Source organism: Typopeltis vanoorti, chromosome 8, assembly GCF_054136105.1.
Source record: "Typopeltis vanoorti isolate ZY-2024b chromosome 8, IOZ_Tvanoo_1.0, whole genome shotgun sequence".
In the NCBI taxonomy this organism is placed as follows: Eukaryota; Metazoa; Arthropoda; class Arachnida; order Uropygi; family Thelyphonidae; genus Typopeltis; species Typopeltis vanoorti.
In genome coordinates, this window is record NC_143556.1 from 5,213,122 (window position 1) to 5,230,574 (window position 17,453).

The 17,453-nt window shown below is 33.9% G+C and overlaps 1 protein-coding gene across 1 annotated transcript in view; it reads left to right on the forward strand.

The window, feature by feature from the left end:
* The window catches only part of LOC150103693 (solute carrier family 53 member 1-like), a 291,679-nt gene that overhangs the window by 119,741 nt on the left and 154,485 nt on the right, over positions 1-17,453 (forward strand). Inside the window, exon 6 of the mRNA XM_090397054.1 lies at positions 6,282-6,383. Within this exon, the coding sequence (XP_090253180.1) occupies positions 6,282-6,383 (102 nt within the window). The remainder of the gene's footprint in view (positions 1-6,281; positions 6,384-17,453) is intronic.

Below are 17,453 nucleotides of genomic sequence, written 5' to 3' on the forward strand. Positions count from 1 at the left end.
CTGAGAAGAAGCATTCGAAAAAGTTTAGCTTCCAAGAAGCAAAAGAAAATCGGTGATTTTTACAGAGAAATAAAAAAACTTTTTTGTGCGATTTTGTGAAACCTTTTTTTTGTGTTGCGTACAAGAAAGTGATATTTTTTATGCAAATTAAGTTATGTACTGAACTATGCAATTTTATTAAATCAGAATCAACAATACAGATATATACAAACTAAATTTTTTACTAAAATAAACTTGTATTATTTTTTAAGTTTTACATTACAGTACAGTAGCTTTTTTCTATCAGTTACTTCTTACAGAATTAAATTGGTGTACCATTAGAATCTGATTATTTTTGTCTTAAATGCTAGTTATTGTTGTCTCTTGGGGGAAAAATTCGCTAATCCAAACGACCATGTTTTTATTTGTTCAGATTAGTGAGATACTACTGTATATGAGATAAAACACGATTCAAAAATCTTAATTTTTTTTCTCCCAAGATTCTTTTTTTTTACTCTGAATTTGTATATATTTTATTATCTGAGAAAATCTTAAAACTACGTGAATGAGTTACCCACACACCTAATAATACATTTAGGTGTATGCGAGTGTGTACTCTATAGTATTCTTAGCTTAATATATGCCTTGTCAACTACATTTTCCATTTCTCCTAGAGCAATATTTCCCAAACTTTTAGTACTACATATATTTTTAATGTCTTAATAACACAAGTGTACCCACTCTTGGCAACGCAGTTTGGGAGAATATTTCATTCAAATGCAGATAATCATAATGCATTTTTACATGATTTTTTTTTAAAAAAAGTCATGTATGTAAAAATACAATATGATTATCTAATCGAATGAAATATGTTGGATTTGTGTGATCTGAGCTATTTGAATTTCAACTTTCAATGCAAGCAGAGAGATAGCTTAACAGTCAAAGCCAAATAATTAAGAGGCTTCCACATCATCTTTTAGAAATGCCGAGAACTAACTAGGGCTTTTGACCTAATGTCCTATCCTCGCCTTCATATGGTGCACCCTGTTGGTAGGTATCCACTGGGTACTGAACAAATGAGGATGTGCTGGCAGTGTGAGAATTAGCTGACCAAACTCTACTACTTATTGGCTTAAACCACAAATACGATGTGCAATATGAGATTTCATGCTGACTGGGACGTTGCCCATTAAACAAGGCCTCTGTTATTTTTTGTCAGGAAATCAGGCCGCGCACTGAAAAATCAGCTACTGAAACAGACTCGAGCCCAATGCCTAGATGAACAAACCCAATGTCTGAAAAACTGAAGATAGCACCCATCAATAAAAGAAGTGTTAATGAAAAGGAAATCGATGTTACAGAACTGGAAAAGTGCCTCCCTCTCTCTCCTGTTAAATGATGGGTTAAATCTCCTATGAACAAATCTTTGCCACCTGGCTCTGTTTCTGGCCATTTCTGTCATCTCTGATGGAAAGGTCAGTTATAGCCAAGACTATAATTGACAAGCAAAAGACATAGCCAAGTTCTTTTTGGTCTTCCTGCATTGGTCCATTCAAGGCTATATTTGGTAATCTTTGAAAGGACATTCTCTGGAGGTATGCAAACTATCTTAATTGCTGTTTAAGAATTATAGCTATATCTTCTCTAGAGCCTCCTGTAGCTCATTCAGTATTGATGAAGCCTTTTGGTAGGAAAGATCTGGGTTTGATTCCCATCGATGCCATGAGGAACCTTTATCTGGTCTCTTTTGACTAAAGGTGAGTTAGCTGGTCTCATATGGAGGGTTTTTTAACCTGGAAACACAGGTTTTTCATCCCTCAGAACAGGCAAACCAGTTCATGAACACACATGGATCTAGTCACAAATACTTGTCCTTGGAGATGCATCAGAGGAGTGACAAGTTGGCAGCATTAATTTGTCCTAAACCTCTCATTAGGTGGACTCAATCCATCCTAAGGGACGGATGAGAATGGAAGAAGGGAATATCTTCTCTATAGTTTAATTTGTTTTGACTTGACTCATTTGTTGTGTTCTGACCAGTGAATTTTTTTAGCATTTCATTTTGAATACTCTGATTTTCTGTGAATATTTCTTCGAGTGTCCATGTCTTGGATTCAAACATTGCTGTAAGTATAATGGTTTTATAGTTTTAGTTTCAGGTAACCTAAAATGGCATAATTTTTCCACATTTTTAATTTATTCATATTAGACCATCCTTTAAGTCTGTTTTACTGGTTGTAATGAGACTGCCAAGATATGTAAATTGCTTTAATTGTTCAAATACCATGCCACCCCCCCCATCTGCAGTTTGTTATCCACGGTCAACTCCAGTCAAAAAAAAATATTAAATGGAAAATTCCAGAAATAAACAATTTATAAGATTTAAATTGCAACCTTGGTGACTTCACATGCAAGATTTTGTACATGAAGTCACCCATATACCAATGTTGAAGTAATGCAGAAGGCAATTGATGATACATAGCTTCTATGTATACAAGTAAACCCAGTCGTGAAGCAGCTTCATGTACAAACACTTGTTTGTTTACACTTGAATAAAGGATGAAACCAAGAATATAATTTCTTTACATCTTTAATTTATAATATTGACAAGTAAAAAAACTTTCAACAGCTATCTCTAATCCAGAGTATTCTAGTAATAAGGTGCGACACCTTTTGGCTACTTGTGTATGGAAATATGACTTCTGCATTACTTCAATCTTAGCATCACTTCTGGATTTGGCTCTCACTGATGAGACTTCAATAAAGGTCAAAAACTGGTCGGGGTAGAAAAAATCATAGTTGCCTTGCCATAACGCATTACATTACGGGATACTAAGGCAATTGATGTGAAGTCATTAGCATCTATATACAACTAGCATAGCGTGAAGTAACTTCACATGCAAACACTCGTTTGCTTACACGTGAATAAAGGATGAAACCAAGATAACCAAGTGAAAACTTTCAACAAGATTTTTATTAACAGTTTAGATGTTGTGCTGAAGTAGAGGCTTCAGTAATTTGCTAGATATATGTATTAATCGAAATAGAATTGTTAATCCTCTTCATTCGGTTCCTAAGTTGGCTATTTTGTTATTGTTTTTTACTATTCAATTTTGCAATTTCACGTTTCCAGACCTATTGTTTTTTATATATATATATATATATATATATACACACACACACACACACACAGGGTGTTCGGGATAAATTTGACATATTTATAATTAATTATATTTTTCCGTAAGTTACATGTATTAACACACACTTCTCTTCATTTAAAAGGTTGGACCCTTCTTCATTCATATACAAGATGTCAGAAAGGATGGATAGCTGGAACCCACCTGAATCATGGAAGAGAATAACTTGTATCATGATGATTCGTGCCGGCCATCAAAATAAGGATATTTCGACTGCTGCCCAATGCTCCCTGAATACAGTAAAAATAATCAGGCATGAACTAGAGACTTGCAATGGTGACTACGAGGATGTAGCAAGAAGAAAGATCCCTAGCAGATGATCTGATTGCGTTCGTACAGCAGAATTCCTCGCAAATCTGCAGGAACAGGTGTTGAAGATCCCTGGCATTGGAATTCGGGCTTTGTCACGTGAAATGAATGTTGCAGCCTCTACTATGAAGCTTGCACTCAATGAAGACCTCCGCTACTACTCATACAAGCGCCGCAAAGGTCAGCTGCTTACAGAAAAGGCCCGTGAAAAACGTTTGATAAACGCGAAGAAACTTCTAAGCAAAGTGAAACATCCTGCGGAACCACAAACAATCTGGTTCTTTTCCGATGAGAAAAACTTTTGCCAGGATCAAAAACACAACACGCAGAATAACAGATGGCTTGCATACAGTACAAAGGACATTCCTCGTGTAATGCAGACTAAATTTCCCCAAACTGTGATGGTTTTTGGATGTGTATCCTCTGAAGGCAATGTGATGCCTCCGCATTTTTTCCAAGAGGGCCTCAGGTTGACTTCAGATGGCTACGTGGAGTTGCTAAACACTGTAGTCAAGCCCTGGATAACAAGGGTAGCCAATGGTAGGCCGTATGTATGGCAGCAGGATTCGGCCCCTTGCCACACCTCTGGGAAAAGTCAAAAATGGTTGTCTGAAAATTTCTACGACTTCACCAGTCCAAATGTTTGGCCTCCAAACTCCCCAGACCTTAACCCCATGGATTATTTTGTATGGGGCGCAGTTGAAAAAGACACCAATCGCACTTCCAGTAATACAAAAGCCCAGTTAATGGATAAAATTAACAGTTTTTGCGGCCCTTCCCAGGGAGACTGTAGCATCAGCTTGTTCGAAGTTCCGAAGCAGGATTGAAGCTGTGATCGATGCTAATGGTGGTTATTTTGAGTAAATCTTGTTGATAGTATTGTAATTAACTCTGCCTGTAATGTTTTTTGTCAATTCATTAAATTTAATAGATACAAAGAAGATTTTCTTTTTCCTTACAAAACTGTCAAATTTATCCCGAACACCCTGTGTGTGTGTATATATATATATATATATATATATATGTATATATATATGTATATATATATATATTTGAAAAAAAAAAACACACTATTATATTTTATATATATATATATATATATAATATAATATAATAGTGTGCAGGCTAAAATATGAATGACAATCATTATGTAGAACAAATCGAATCTCCTTCAGAGCCACAACTTGAGGCATTGTATGAAGAGAAAACTGAGGTGATAGTCTTTTAAAGAAGGCATTGATTGCACATTTTCAAATATATGGGAAGTACTTTTGAAAGAATGCAGTATTTTGAATACTCTGATTTTCTGTATTTCTTTGAGTGTCCATGTCTTGGATTCAAACATTGTTGTAAGTATAATGGTTTTATAGTTTTTGTTTGAGGTATCGTAAAATGGATGACAATCATTATGTAGAACAAATCGAATCTCCTTCGATTTGTTCTACATAATGATTGTCATCCATATTTTAACCTACACACTATTATATATAAAAATTTGGCTACTTGTGTATGGAAATATGACTTCTGCATTACTTCAAACTTGGCATCACTTTTGGGTTTGGCTCTTACTGATGAGACTTCAATAAAGGTCAAAACTGGTCTGGGTAGTAAAAAATCATAGTGGCCTTGCCATAACGCATTACATTATGGGATACTAAGGCAATTGATGTGAAGTCATTAGCATGAATTGCCTTAGTATCCCATAGTGGCCTTGCCATAATGTAATGCATTATGGCAAGGCCACTATGATTTTTTACAAATTGTAGAACAAATTCAATTCTCCAAAATAATTCTTCAAAATTCAAGTATTTGGATACTTGATTATTATTATTTTTTTTTAATCAATATACCAAAAAACTGGGGATTTGCAAAATTTTCTTTTTCAGTGATGGCATGGATTAACCTGATTTTGCAGAATAACTCCATGAGACTTAGATTTTGTTTGCTGATTCAGTTTATCACTTGATTTCTAACAAAAAAAAAAAAAAAAAAAAGGTGAAAAAAGAAAAGATGAGAACAGTCAATTATTTCAAAATACTATAAACCTTAAAGGCAACAATATGTACATATAAAGTACAAAGTTTAACTATAGCAGTATTTAACCATATGAAACTAATACAGGAAAGAATTTTTTTGTGTCAAAATGGCGCTGTTCTCTTTTGTAGTACCTTCCATTCCCAAACATCATTTATGAAATTTTGAAATGCAGTAGCAATAGGATGCAACTTATAGTTGTATCCTATTATTATTGCATAAAAACTGACCTGTACCAAGTTGCATATTACTATTGGCAGTTCAATTGTGTGGAACATTGACCATCTTGATTGAAAATCACTTATCTCTCCCATAGATGCTCAATATTAGGAGCATTCAATTTTAATGCAGGTATAAAAACTAAAATATTCCTCTTATTTCTTCCTAAGATTACTTAAGATTATTTTTACAATATGGCGAGCTCTCAATTGTCATTCCTTCAAATAACCAAGTCATCAGTTTGCTTAATCCTTGAATAGGTGAGCATGTCAACTGATTCTTTGAGTAGCACTACACAGACATTTGTCTAACCTCAATTCTTGTTTGTACATGGTACTAGTGTGATAAAAGTTAATCTCATTCCCAATTAATTTACCCTTGTCCACACATGACATTTGTTTGCTAAGGTTCTATTGTTTTTTTTTTGTGTATGTGTGTGGGGGGGGAGAGATGGCCATTTTGTCCAGATAATTAAGAATTTGATATGTTATTAGTTATAAATGCTATGGGCAGATATTTAATTGTTCTCTCTTCAATATATAGTTACTATGTACTGATGCAGGAGCCAAGTGGAGACAGCTACAAGTTGAAGTTGCCCCATTTTATTTGAATAAGGACATCGACAAGTTAATCCAAGAAACTGAAGTAAGTATGCATTTTTTTCAGTTTATTTGAACTGAAATTCCAAAGACCAAGGACAGCTTCATTGAGTTAACATTGTATGCTAATTCAATCAAAATCCCCCCCTGTTTTTTTTAACAAGAGTAACTTAGATATATAGATGACTCCTTCACAAACCCTAAATCACTATTAGCAAAATATAAGCTTAGTACCATCAGCATAAGCAGCATCAATAGAAAAGTGGAACTGCAGAGCTCCAGTTTGATGTAATTGGTGTTACCAAAACACAGCAAGGTTCCAAATAAACTAGAATATTCTATTCAGGCAATAATGATCAGGAAAAGGGAGTAGTTATAATCAACACTAAAGACAAAGATAAGTTTTTTCAGTCACAGGCAATATCAAGCAGAGCAATAGTAGTAACGGTGGTTTTCAGATTAGTCTTATTTTAGTTAATATTAGTAATTTTACCAATTATTATTGGTAGTGTTTTATTTTAGATTGTGTGTTTCAAATTTTAATATGGGATGTTCATCACAAAGCATTTCTAATGGCACTCATGCATGCGAGGAAAATGGAGGCCGGAGTTTCCTTGATGTAGTATGAGTGATTTCATATGATGTATGTGTTTAATGTATTCATCACCAATAATGATTTATAGTATGAGAGAGAGAATATCTGAAATATTTCAAGCAAGTTTTGTGGAAAGTAGGAGATAAGTAACATTCATGATAGACAGGATAGTGAAAGTGTTGTAGAAAGGAGTGAACGATAGTGGATGAAATATGAGTATGAAAGAAGTGTCTAAAAGTAATGTGGATGATGTGATAATGAGGAGTGAAATAGTGGAATCCTTCACAGGAACAAAATGTGAGCTAGAGGGATTGGAGAAATGATTGACATGATTGTATGATATTCAGTGATGTACACCTCTTATCAAGGATGTTAGTGAAGTGCTGTTAGTTATGTGGAGGGGAGAAGGGAAAAAAATGGACTGTTTTGACCAGAAATGATTTCAAAGGTGAGAAAATGCAATGAGAAAAGATATCAAAAAAGTTGATACTAAAAGAAAAAAAGTAATCTGCTGCCTCAGTATGATAAGAATGAACTGAGAAGAGCAGTAGTTGTTTGAGTTGAAGATTGTGCAGAAGGAATGGTGTGCAGTTTGTAGATGTTTAGAGGGAATTTGATGGACAAAAGAATATGTATATGCCTAATAGACTGCATTTGGTGGTTTTGGAGTTAATCTTCAGTGAGAGGTTGAAAGTACAAACTCATGGAACTAATAGAAATATTGATGGAGGGGATGCAGTCCAATGTGGGGTCAGCCACTACTGGGACAAATGAGTGTGAATACAAAAATGATTATGCAATGCGAAATGCAGTTTCACAGGTTTCAAATCTGAGTGAGTTTATAATGACATTATGTAATGATCCAAAGGGATGTTGGAATGCATGTACATGAATGCCAGAAGTATCAGAAATACAATTTTTGGTGTTGGTTAGCTCAACTTAACCAGAAATTATAACTTCAGTGAAACCTGGTTGACAATGGGAAAAAAAGTTACAGGGATAGAATGCAAAGGGTATTGTCAGTATAATGGCATGTTTATTTTTTAGGAGCACCCTAAGTTTTGAACTTGCTGGCAATAATGATCAGGAAAAGGGGGGGGGGTGGCTATAATAAGCACTGAACATTGAAGATAAGTTTTTTTAAATCACAGGCAATATCAAGCAGATTGATAGTGATAACGGTGGTTTTCAGATTAGTCTTATTTATTAGTCTGATTAAAACTTTTATGAAATATGCATTAAGTTGCACAAAACCAATAATAGATAATGCATTTTGAAATTATATTTTAGGATGCAACTGCAGTACCTCATATTTCTGTTTTCATAAACCTGAATTTAACTAAGACAATATATGGATAAATTATTTTAAAGACATAATTTTGTATTCTACTTTTCCTATTTATTATTGATTTAAAATGGCCACACCACTAGAAGCTCTAATATGTTGGTCCATTCCACTATATAGCATAGTAAAACAGTCTATCTTTTACTCCCTTTAATTTCTTTTTTGTTTCTGTTATCACAGCTATATTAATATTTTTAGTTTTACGAATTCTAATTCCTTTTTATGTTTTGCACATTCCACATGGCTATTTTTAAAATGTCATATTCCTAATCATTTACCTGTATTCTTTTGTGGTCATTTTCTGTTGTTTCAGTCTGAATTTTTCCAGTTTCAGCATCTGAGCTATAGAAATTTTTTTACTTGGTAAGGTAACCATCCTTATGCAAACCTCCAACCTGGAGGAGTAGGATCTCTCTTAGTCTAGCCCCTATCTCTTGAACAGTCCAACTAGGTAGGCCCTACCAGTAGCTTAGCTACTGCTGGCATAGCTCTTGAGGTCATTGGTGAGTGCAAGCCTCCTTACTGCATCAAGGTGGAGACATCATTAAGGAGGAGGAGCCAAACTAAGCTATAAAACCACAGTGCTGTGGTGTGCAAATGAAAAAACCGAACTCCACAATGTCTGGCCTATGGTCTGCAAAGGAAACAAATGCTTGAGAGTTCACTTAAGAAATATGCCCTCTTACGTGGTTTTGAACCAGGATACTCTCATTAAACGTTCATTTAACGCTTCAAGCAAGTACTAGGAAAGTGGGTGGTAATACAATCTTCTACCTCCGTGAGAGAGAGCAATAATTAATCAAATAACTACCAGTGTCCCTTGGCATACATTAAAGATTCTCACACCACCAGTGTAATTTATCAAACAGTCAGCCATCTATTAATTCATATGAAACCAAACAAACTGGCTTTCCTACTCAAAGCTAAATTTCTCGTAAAGGAGTAGGAGGACACAACCTGATATCCATTGACCACAGAAGTTGAAAAAAAAATCTGTGTATGGATATCCAGATGTGACCTGATTGTTGCTTTAAACTGAGTTGAACTATTGTTTCCTTGTCACTACTTATATTACAGCAGCAAATTTCTAGATAATCTTTACACCTTTACAACACCTTGCAATGTTGTAAAGGTTATCTAGAAAATTGCTAAAACTCGAGTTCCTTGTATTCCACCAACACAAATAGTTCTTACACCTCTACCTCCTGCAGCTATCTTCTTTCAGTACAGTATGTCTCGTTCGAACTTTCCTCGTTGGAACAAGGAAAGAACTAAAGTTCTAACTCTCCTCGTTGGAACAAACTAAAGTTACATACTTGAAGTATGTTACTATAGACTTAATAACATAGGGCAAATGAATGGGTATAAATTCAGTATACCAACTTAAGATATTCTTGTCACAATTCTCTGGAATTAGCATTTATCCTATTTTGCTTTTCAATCTTCCTTGCCTTTCTTTGTGGACAGGCATCTACTTTGCAACATGGAAGCCATGTTCAGCCTATTAATAATAAACATATTAAGTTGGCTAACAACTGTAGTCTAGTTTCTTGCACTTCAGTTCTTTCAAAAATCATGGAACATCATAAACAGCAAGCTTCTTTACCACTAGCAGCAGACCAGCTGATTAGCCTTCATTAATAAGGATCCTGGCCCTCTTGTTCCATGGCTGATATCTTTTAGCCATTATCACTCACCTTTTGGACATGCCATTAAAAGGTTTGGAGAAATTTGCATTATTGCCCTTGATACTTCTAGGTCATTTTATCAGGCTTGTACTGAAACCTATTCAGCAGACTTCTGTAATGAAGTCTTTTCCATCTTTATAGTCTGCATTTTTTTTCTTCTTTGCATTTGGGTTACCAGCCTCCTTCCTTGTATGTATCAATCATGACACATGAACCCATTGAAAGTTGGTTTATTTACAGCTGGAGCAACTTAGGCTATGAGGCTAGTGTATTATGTCTCTTAATTGATGTATCCTAATGGCTAGTTTACCGCCTGTTTGCAAGTTTACCGCTTCTTTGCATTCTAGACAGGATTCGAACTTAGGTCTTTCCAACCAGAGGGAATCATCTAAACTGACTGAGCTTTGGAGGTTCTGCCCAGTGACAGTGTACTTTCACTGGGCAGAGTTGTGTACTTTCACCTGCTCTTTCTCTTAAACTATAGAATGACATGCCACAGTAAATAATTTTTTTATTATATAAATATTTTTTCTTTTTCTTTAAATAATTATTCTTTTTAAAGTTAATTTACAAATGATCTCTCTTATCCATAGCATGCTAATATTACATTTCATTTATCCTCATTTGATAAATTTCAAGATTTCTCCATAGCCAATGCCTTAAACTCTGACCTTGCTCTTTACCAGTTACATAAATAACCTTGTGAACTTCATGTCACCAAAACACAGGCCCATCTTCTTGTAAAGAATTCATCTTTACAAGACAAAAGATTTAAAGACTTCACTTCCCCTTATGTCTAATAATACCCAAATCTTTAAGCACCATCAGAGTTTTGTTGGGCTTATTTTCACCCTTAGCCTTTCCTGTTACAAATACCTCAGCCATATTTTCTTCTACCTTTTGAAGAACTAGTATATATTTTTTCTTAAGACATTAACTTCTCACCTGTATCACTGCTGACACTATACAAATCTGAAATCTGCTTAATGCTGGAATACCTTGCACATTTGGGTTGGTGCAACAAAAACCTCATATCTAAGAAACATTTCTTATACAAAAGAGGGCAATCTGATTCGCTCTGATCACTCTCTGTGTTTGTTTTGTTTTGTCCTCTGCAGATATTTCCATTGGTAATGTTTTGTCTCTTTCCTCAGACTAAGAACATGAAGAGCTGCTATTCAACATCCATTTACTCTGTATAGCTTAACCTGTTATATCATCTTTCCTTTTGTTTCATCTTCATCGTTTGGAATGGCTTCCCATTCTGTCTTCCCCAAAGACTACAAGCTTCAGTGTGAATCCAATCAGTTCATGCTATCCAGTTCCATATTTTAAGAATGACATAGGATTATCTTCATGACTTCTGTACTTCATTTCCTTGGATTGTTTTTAGTCTCCCGATTCAAAAGCATTTGCATGGAATGTATCACTAACAGTTCTAATTATTATTAATTACATTTCCCATTCCACTTTAAATTCTTTTCTTTTATAAGCCTTGGCTCTCTAATGCTGTATAAGAGAAGAATCAAGCATATTACAACTGGCTTTCATTGAAATCTACATTTTTTCTGCCTATCCTAGGCTCTAGTTTCAAGCAAATTATGATCATAATCATCAAATTCCTGCCATGTACCCTCAAGGGGTGTACAGGATATGACAGTACTACATGAAAAAATTACATCATTACTAACTTCCTATCTACAATTTTCCTCCAAATCAGTCTGTTACTTGTCAAGACTCCAACATTATCATATCTTATATTTCTATCGTCTAAGGCACTTTGTACCGTATCAATCCACCTATATCTTGGTCTTCCTCTGGGTCGTTTTCCTGCCAACCTGGCAGAGAACACTTGTTTTGCTAATCTTTCCTCTCCCATTCTATTTAAGTGACCATACCATCTGAGATTAGCTCTGCTAACGCATTCCTGGATGCTGACAATGTCAAGTTCTTTCCTAATATCCTCATTTTTAATATGATATTGCCATTGATGCCATCTGTTCATGCCTCTAATCTTTCTCAGGACTCTCATATCTGCGGTCTCTAGTCTTTGGTCAAGTGTTTTACTTCTGACCCAGCTCTCAGATCCATAAGTTAAAATTGGTTTGAACACAGTCTTGTATACAGCTAATTTAGTGTTCCGACTAATTTCTTTCTTATGCCATATGAATTTATTCGGTTGACTTCCCACGATACCAGCTTTGCTGATTCTGTTGTCTATTTCTATATTTAGTTTACCATCTTCACTAAAAATTGTGCCTAAGTAGCTGAAATGTTTTACTTGTTCCACAGGTTCTCCATTCACAACACAGTTGACATTTTCAATGATTCTGCCCATTTTCATTGTCTTTGTCTTTTTATTGCTGACCTTCATACCATATCTATTACAACAGCTATTCAATTTAGTCAGAGAATCTTGCAGACTTGTAGCAGATTTATTTAGAAGTATAACATCATCCGCATAAAGCAAAGAGCTGACATTAACATCTCCAATTTTGATATCAGGTTTAATACCACATTCCTTCATAATGTGATCCATATAGATAATGAATAACAGAGGAGATAATGTACATCCTTGTCTCACACCAGATTTAACATTAAACCATTAAACCAACAAATAAACAAATTATTTGCATCTAAAACTGGTTTTGAAAAGGCCAAAAGAAGGAAACTTGCATCATGTTCAAATGTCATTTCATGTGGCTTCCATCCTTGAAAAGTTAGCCTGTAGTATATTATAAACCCTGCTTTTACTATCTCTTGTGCTTCAGCAGTTCTGTATCATTGCCTATAGCAAAAGCTTGTCTCTAGTTTTTTTCTGTAGGTAATGATATAGAACCACTCTTCCAGTTCATCTAATGCTCTTGGTAATTATCCCTCTTACTATTCAAACACAATGTTTGATGACCCACCTCTTTGGGTTTTTTTTCCTCCAAAATTGAGATCAAAACTAGATGCCAAAAAAGTCTCTTGGTGATGTTGCAATTTCTCCAGATTTTGTTTTTGCTGACAACTGTTTTATCACTGTTTTATTCTCTTTTTCATAGTCATTTATCCTGCAGCTTTGAAATTGGCCTATATTCAAATAATTCCTAAGTAGGGCAACATTACTATCAATATCTTCTAGTTCTCTCACTTTGGTTCTTAAAGTAATACCTGATCATTGACACTCATCTCTGTATCCTGGGCAACCCAATAGCTAGTATCTGATAATTTTCTACAGAAGATCTAGTTGTCTTGCTAAATTTTGGACAAATTGTATTAAAGTTTGGAATTAAATGCTTCCTTTTATGTCAAAAGCATTTAGTCATATTCTGCAGTGACTTATGCTGTCATATCTCTTTTGATGTCAAACTTTTATGGTAATTCAATACACTCTTGGTTGGGCAACCTAGAGTACATTTACTACTGTAGATGGGCATAAAGTTGAAAGAAGAAACTTCATATTCGATTTGAACACCTGGTGGTTCTAATCCTTAGGAAACACATAAAAAAGGAAGGTTGTTTCAATTGACATCAGTAGGAATGAAGAGGAAGAAAAATGTAAGCATGGAAGCCGGTTCATTAGATTTAGTAGAGTAGGCGGTTATCAATGTCATTAAAATGAACAGCAATCATGTATTTTTAGAAGAGCAAGAAGCAAATTGAATGTTGGTAATATGTATCATTAATATTATGGTCATCTATAAAAAAAAAAAAAAAAAAAAAAATTAGAAGTTCCTTGGACATCATCCCACATGTGAAAATACTATTCAGTAATGACCAGATTTTGTTTAGTCAGTAGCTGCTCAGAGGTGATGCCTTGAATAAAACACCTGTTTTTTAAATCAGACTACTACACTACAAAAGTTGTAAGAGAAAAGAAGGAATCCAATATCTCTTGAACAATGGAAAAGGGGAAAATGCTGTTCCAGTAGGAGGATGAGCAGTAGGTTCTGTAAATTAAAGTAGATGATAATTTGATATTGACCATAGATACTTCCAGTTTTGGAAGAAAATGAAGGCATGATGGTCACCAAGAATACTGTCCATAAAAATACCTATAGAAGAAGCTTAATGTGTAGAAACGGGCTATCAGAGGGGTGGGGGGGGATGGTCATCACTTAATCTGCCACCCTCTTGTGGATAGCATTTAAGTAGCGTAAGGCAAATTTTAGATACACCAGCTCAAATGTCTGAGCAATATTGAAAGGTTGGGAAGATTTGGGACTTGGTATCAGTAGTCGTGTATGAGAAATATCTCGAGCAGAAAAGTATAAAAATTTCTTGGAGGTGTGAAGCAGTCGTGAGCTATGGAAATTTTAACAAAGGGCTCGCATCGTCAAGCAAAAAAAGCTGTATTTCACACCAAAACTTTATTAATACAGCTTGTGTACAAATTCCAATCAAAAAGGACAATCATTCTCTAAAGGCTATCATTTTTAAACAAATATTTCATGATCTAAACATGAAATATTTGCACAGAATCAACTGTGTTAATTATCTTGTATAAGAAACATTTTTTAACTATCAAAATATAATACAATCTTTTATACAAAATACATTATTTTATTAAACATTTGATTGGCTACTGGTTTTACCCTACGATTGGCTACCAGAAGGGAGAAGCATAAAGATAGCGCATGCGCTTATTTTATTTTCAAACTTGGGTGCATTCGTTATAGAGGAGTTGAAACAATAATTCCAAATAATCTATACACTGCCGAATAGACTAATTTTTGTTAGGTTACCACATGAGTTTGTCGCTTAATATGTTTCAAATTATTATTATTATTATTTTTTTTTTTTTGAAAAAATAAACAAGAATAAGGGGCTCGCAAATTTGAGAAAAATTTAACAAAGGGCTCGCGAGCCCCTTGCAGCTCACCACTGCTCAGAAGGGAAGTATGATTTTCTGCCAGACTATCCCAATACTCTCACCCACACTTAGTATGCAAATGATAGTATATACCAGTGGTGGTCAACCCGTTGATCGCAGCGATTTTTGGTCGATCTCTTGTTTATTCCGCCTTACAAATTTAATTGAAACTGAAAACGTATTTTATTTATCATTATTTTGTATTATTTTTTAATTCTCTTTAAGTGTATTGCTATTGTTTATATATTTTTTGTTAAAATTGTCAAATCAGTAATTTTCTTATAAGTCCGGGTAAATGAATTAATTTGGATCAGTGGAAGTCAAACAGAGCCGAGTGAATACGATTATAAGCAAAGCACATCGTATGCGTTTCGTTTATAATCGTGCTTACTCGTAACTACATCACACACTTCCCACTGTTAGAATTTCAGTTGCTCTAAATTTATCGTTGGATTTACCATTATTTTGTTCGTTAATTGATAAGTTATAAACATTTTTTATTTTAATAAAATATTTTAAAGTTTTTTTTTTTAATTTGAGGATAATCATCAGTGTATCAAAGAAATCGAAGATGCATCATATTCACAAGGAATGGGAAATGGATTATTTCTTTACAATGGTAAATGGAAAGTGTTGTTTGATTTGTAATTCATCTGTAGCAATTCCAAAAAAAAGATAATATTGAGAGACATTTTCGATTGCTACATGCAAAATATGATCTTCCCCAAAATTCCGAAATATGTGAATCAAAAATTATAAATTTAAAGGCAGAACTTTCTGGACAACAAAATATGATTTCGAAAGTAATAAATAAACCAATATCAGCCACTATTGCATCTTTGAAAGTGTCATTTATTAGCAAAAGCAAAAAAGCCTTTTACTGATGGAGAGTTAATAAAATAATCGTTTCTTGCAGAGGCAGAATCTTTATTTTCTGATTTTAAAAATAAAAATGAAATCATTTCGAATATTAAAGATTTACAACTTTCCAGAACAACGGTTATGAGAAGAGTTGAAATTTTAAGTGCCTATCTGAATACTCAGTTAATGTCAGACATTCACCAGTGTGTTGTGTTTTGATTACAATTTGATGAATCAAACAACTTCACTGATACTGCTCAGTTAATGGTATTTATTTGCATGGTATTTCAAGATTATTCAAGTAAAGAACTTTTGAAAATTGTACCATTATTGGGAAGGACTAGTGGAGAAGATATTTTTTCGGCATTTGATGAAATTGTGAAACAACACAAACTTCTGCTTTTTAAACTTGTCTTTTACTACTGATGGTTCTCGTGCAATGATAGGTAATAAATCGGGCTTCATTTCATTATGTAAAAACAATGACAAATATCCAGATATTTTAACGTACCACTGTATTATCCACCAAAAACTACTGTGCAGTAAAAGATTAAACACAAAGATGTTTTGGGTATTATACTTAAAATTGTAAATTCTGTCTGAGGAAAATCCCTGAGACAGTGGTTATTTAAATTACACGCAGATGATGATAGGGAACTTCTGTTGTACAATAATGTTCGCTGGCTCAGCAGAAGTAAATTTTTAGAAATATTTCTTGTATTAATTAAATATAAAAAAGTTTCTTGATGAAAAAGGGGATATTTATCTACAATTGAGTGATAAAAGATGGTTGTTACACTTATCATTTTTAGTAGATTTCTGTACAAAAATAAGCAATTTAAATTTAGAGTTACCAAGGTAGAGATAAAAATTTAATTGACATGTTAAGTTCAATAAAAACTTTCCAACAATACTTACTTTTATTAAAGAAAAATATAAATGACTGCAAATTTAGACATCTCCCATATTTATTAAAAATTTTTGAACAAAATAAAAGAATGCTTTGCTATGATTTAAAAGAATTTATTTGTGAAATAGAATTAGTTGAGGAAGAAATAAATTCAAGATTTAAAGATTTTAATAAAACTGAAATGATTGTATCTTTTAAAATATATATTTTGGTGATTACACCATATTTTTTATTATTCAGTTATACAAAATACTGAAATAATAGTTCCCGACAAGTTTTGTAAATCGTAGGATTTACATCTTCAGAGGGTAAATAGTATAACTTAAAGTTTAAACAAGAGAATTAATAAATACAAATCATAACCGTCTGGCTATTCATAAACTCAAATAACAGAATGCAGATATAAAACGTTATTGACATTGAACAATACTGGATGATGTCACATGTTCTCGTTCATACAGTCTGAGTTCAGATTGAGGTAGAGCTGACCACACTTGAGAGAATTAAACCTTGATTTTTATTGCATTGGGTTGGGTTTTTTAGCATATTAGCAGCTTGTTTAAATTTTCTTATATAACTGTTGTTATTTTTTACTAAACTATTTTTACTTTACTATTTTTTAGTAAAGTTAGTAATGATGTAATTTTTTCATGTAGTACTGTCATATCCTGTACACCCCTTGAGGGTACATGGCAGGAATTTGATGATGATGATGATGATGAACTGTTGTTATCTATGTATGACATTGTTTTTTTTGCCAGAGTACATCGTGTCCAGTGGAAGTGGTATGGAAAGCAAGACCCTTTTTTGTTCTCTTTTGTATTGTACATCTTTTTGGTGTTCAGCCATGTGTATTTCT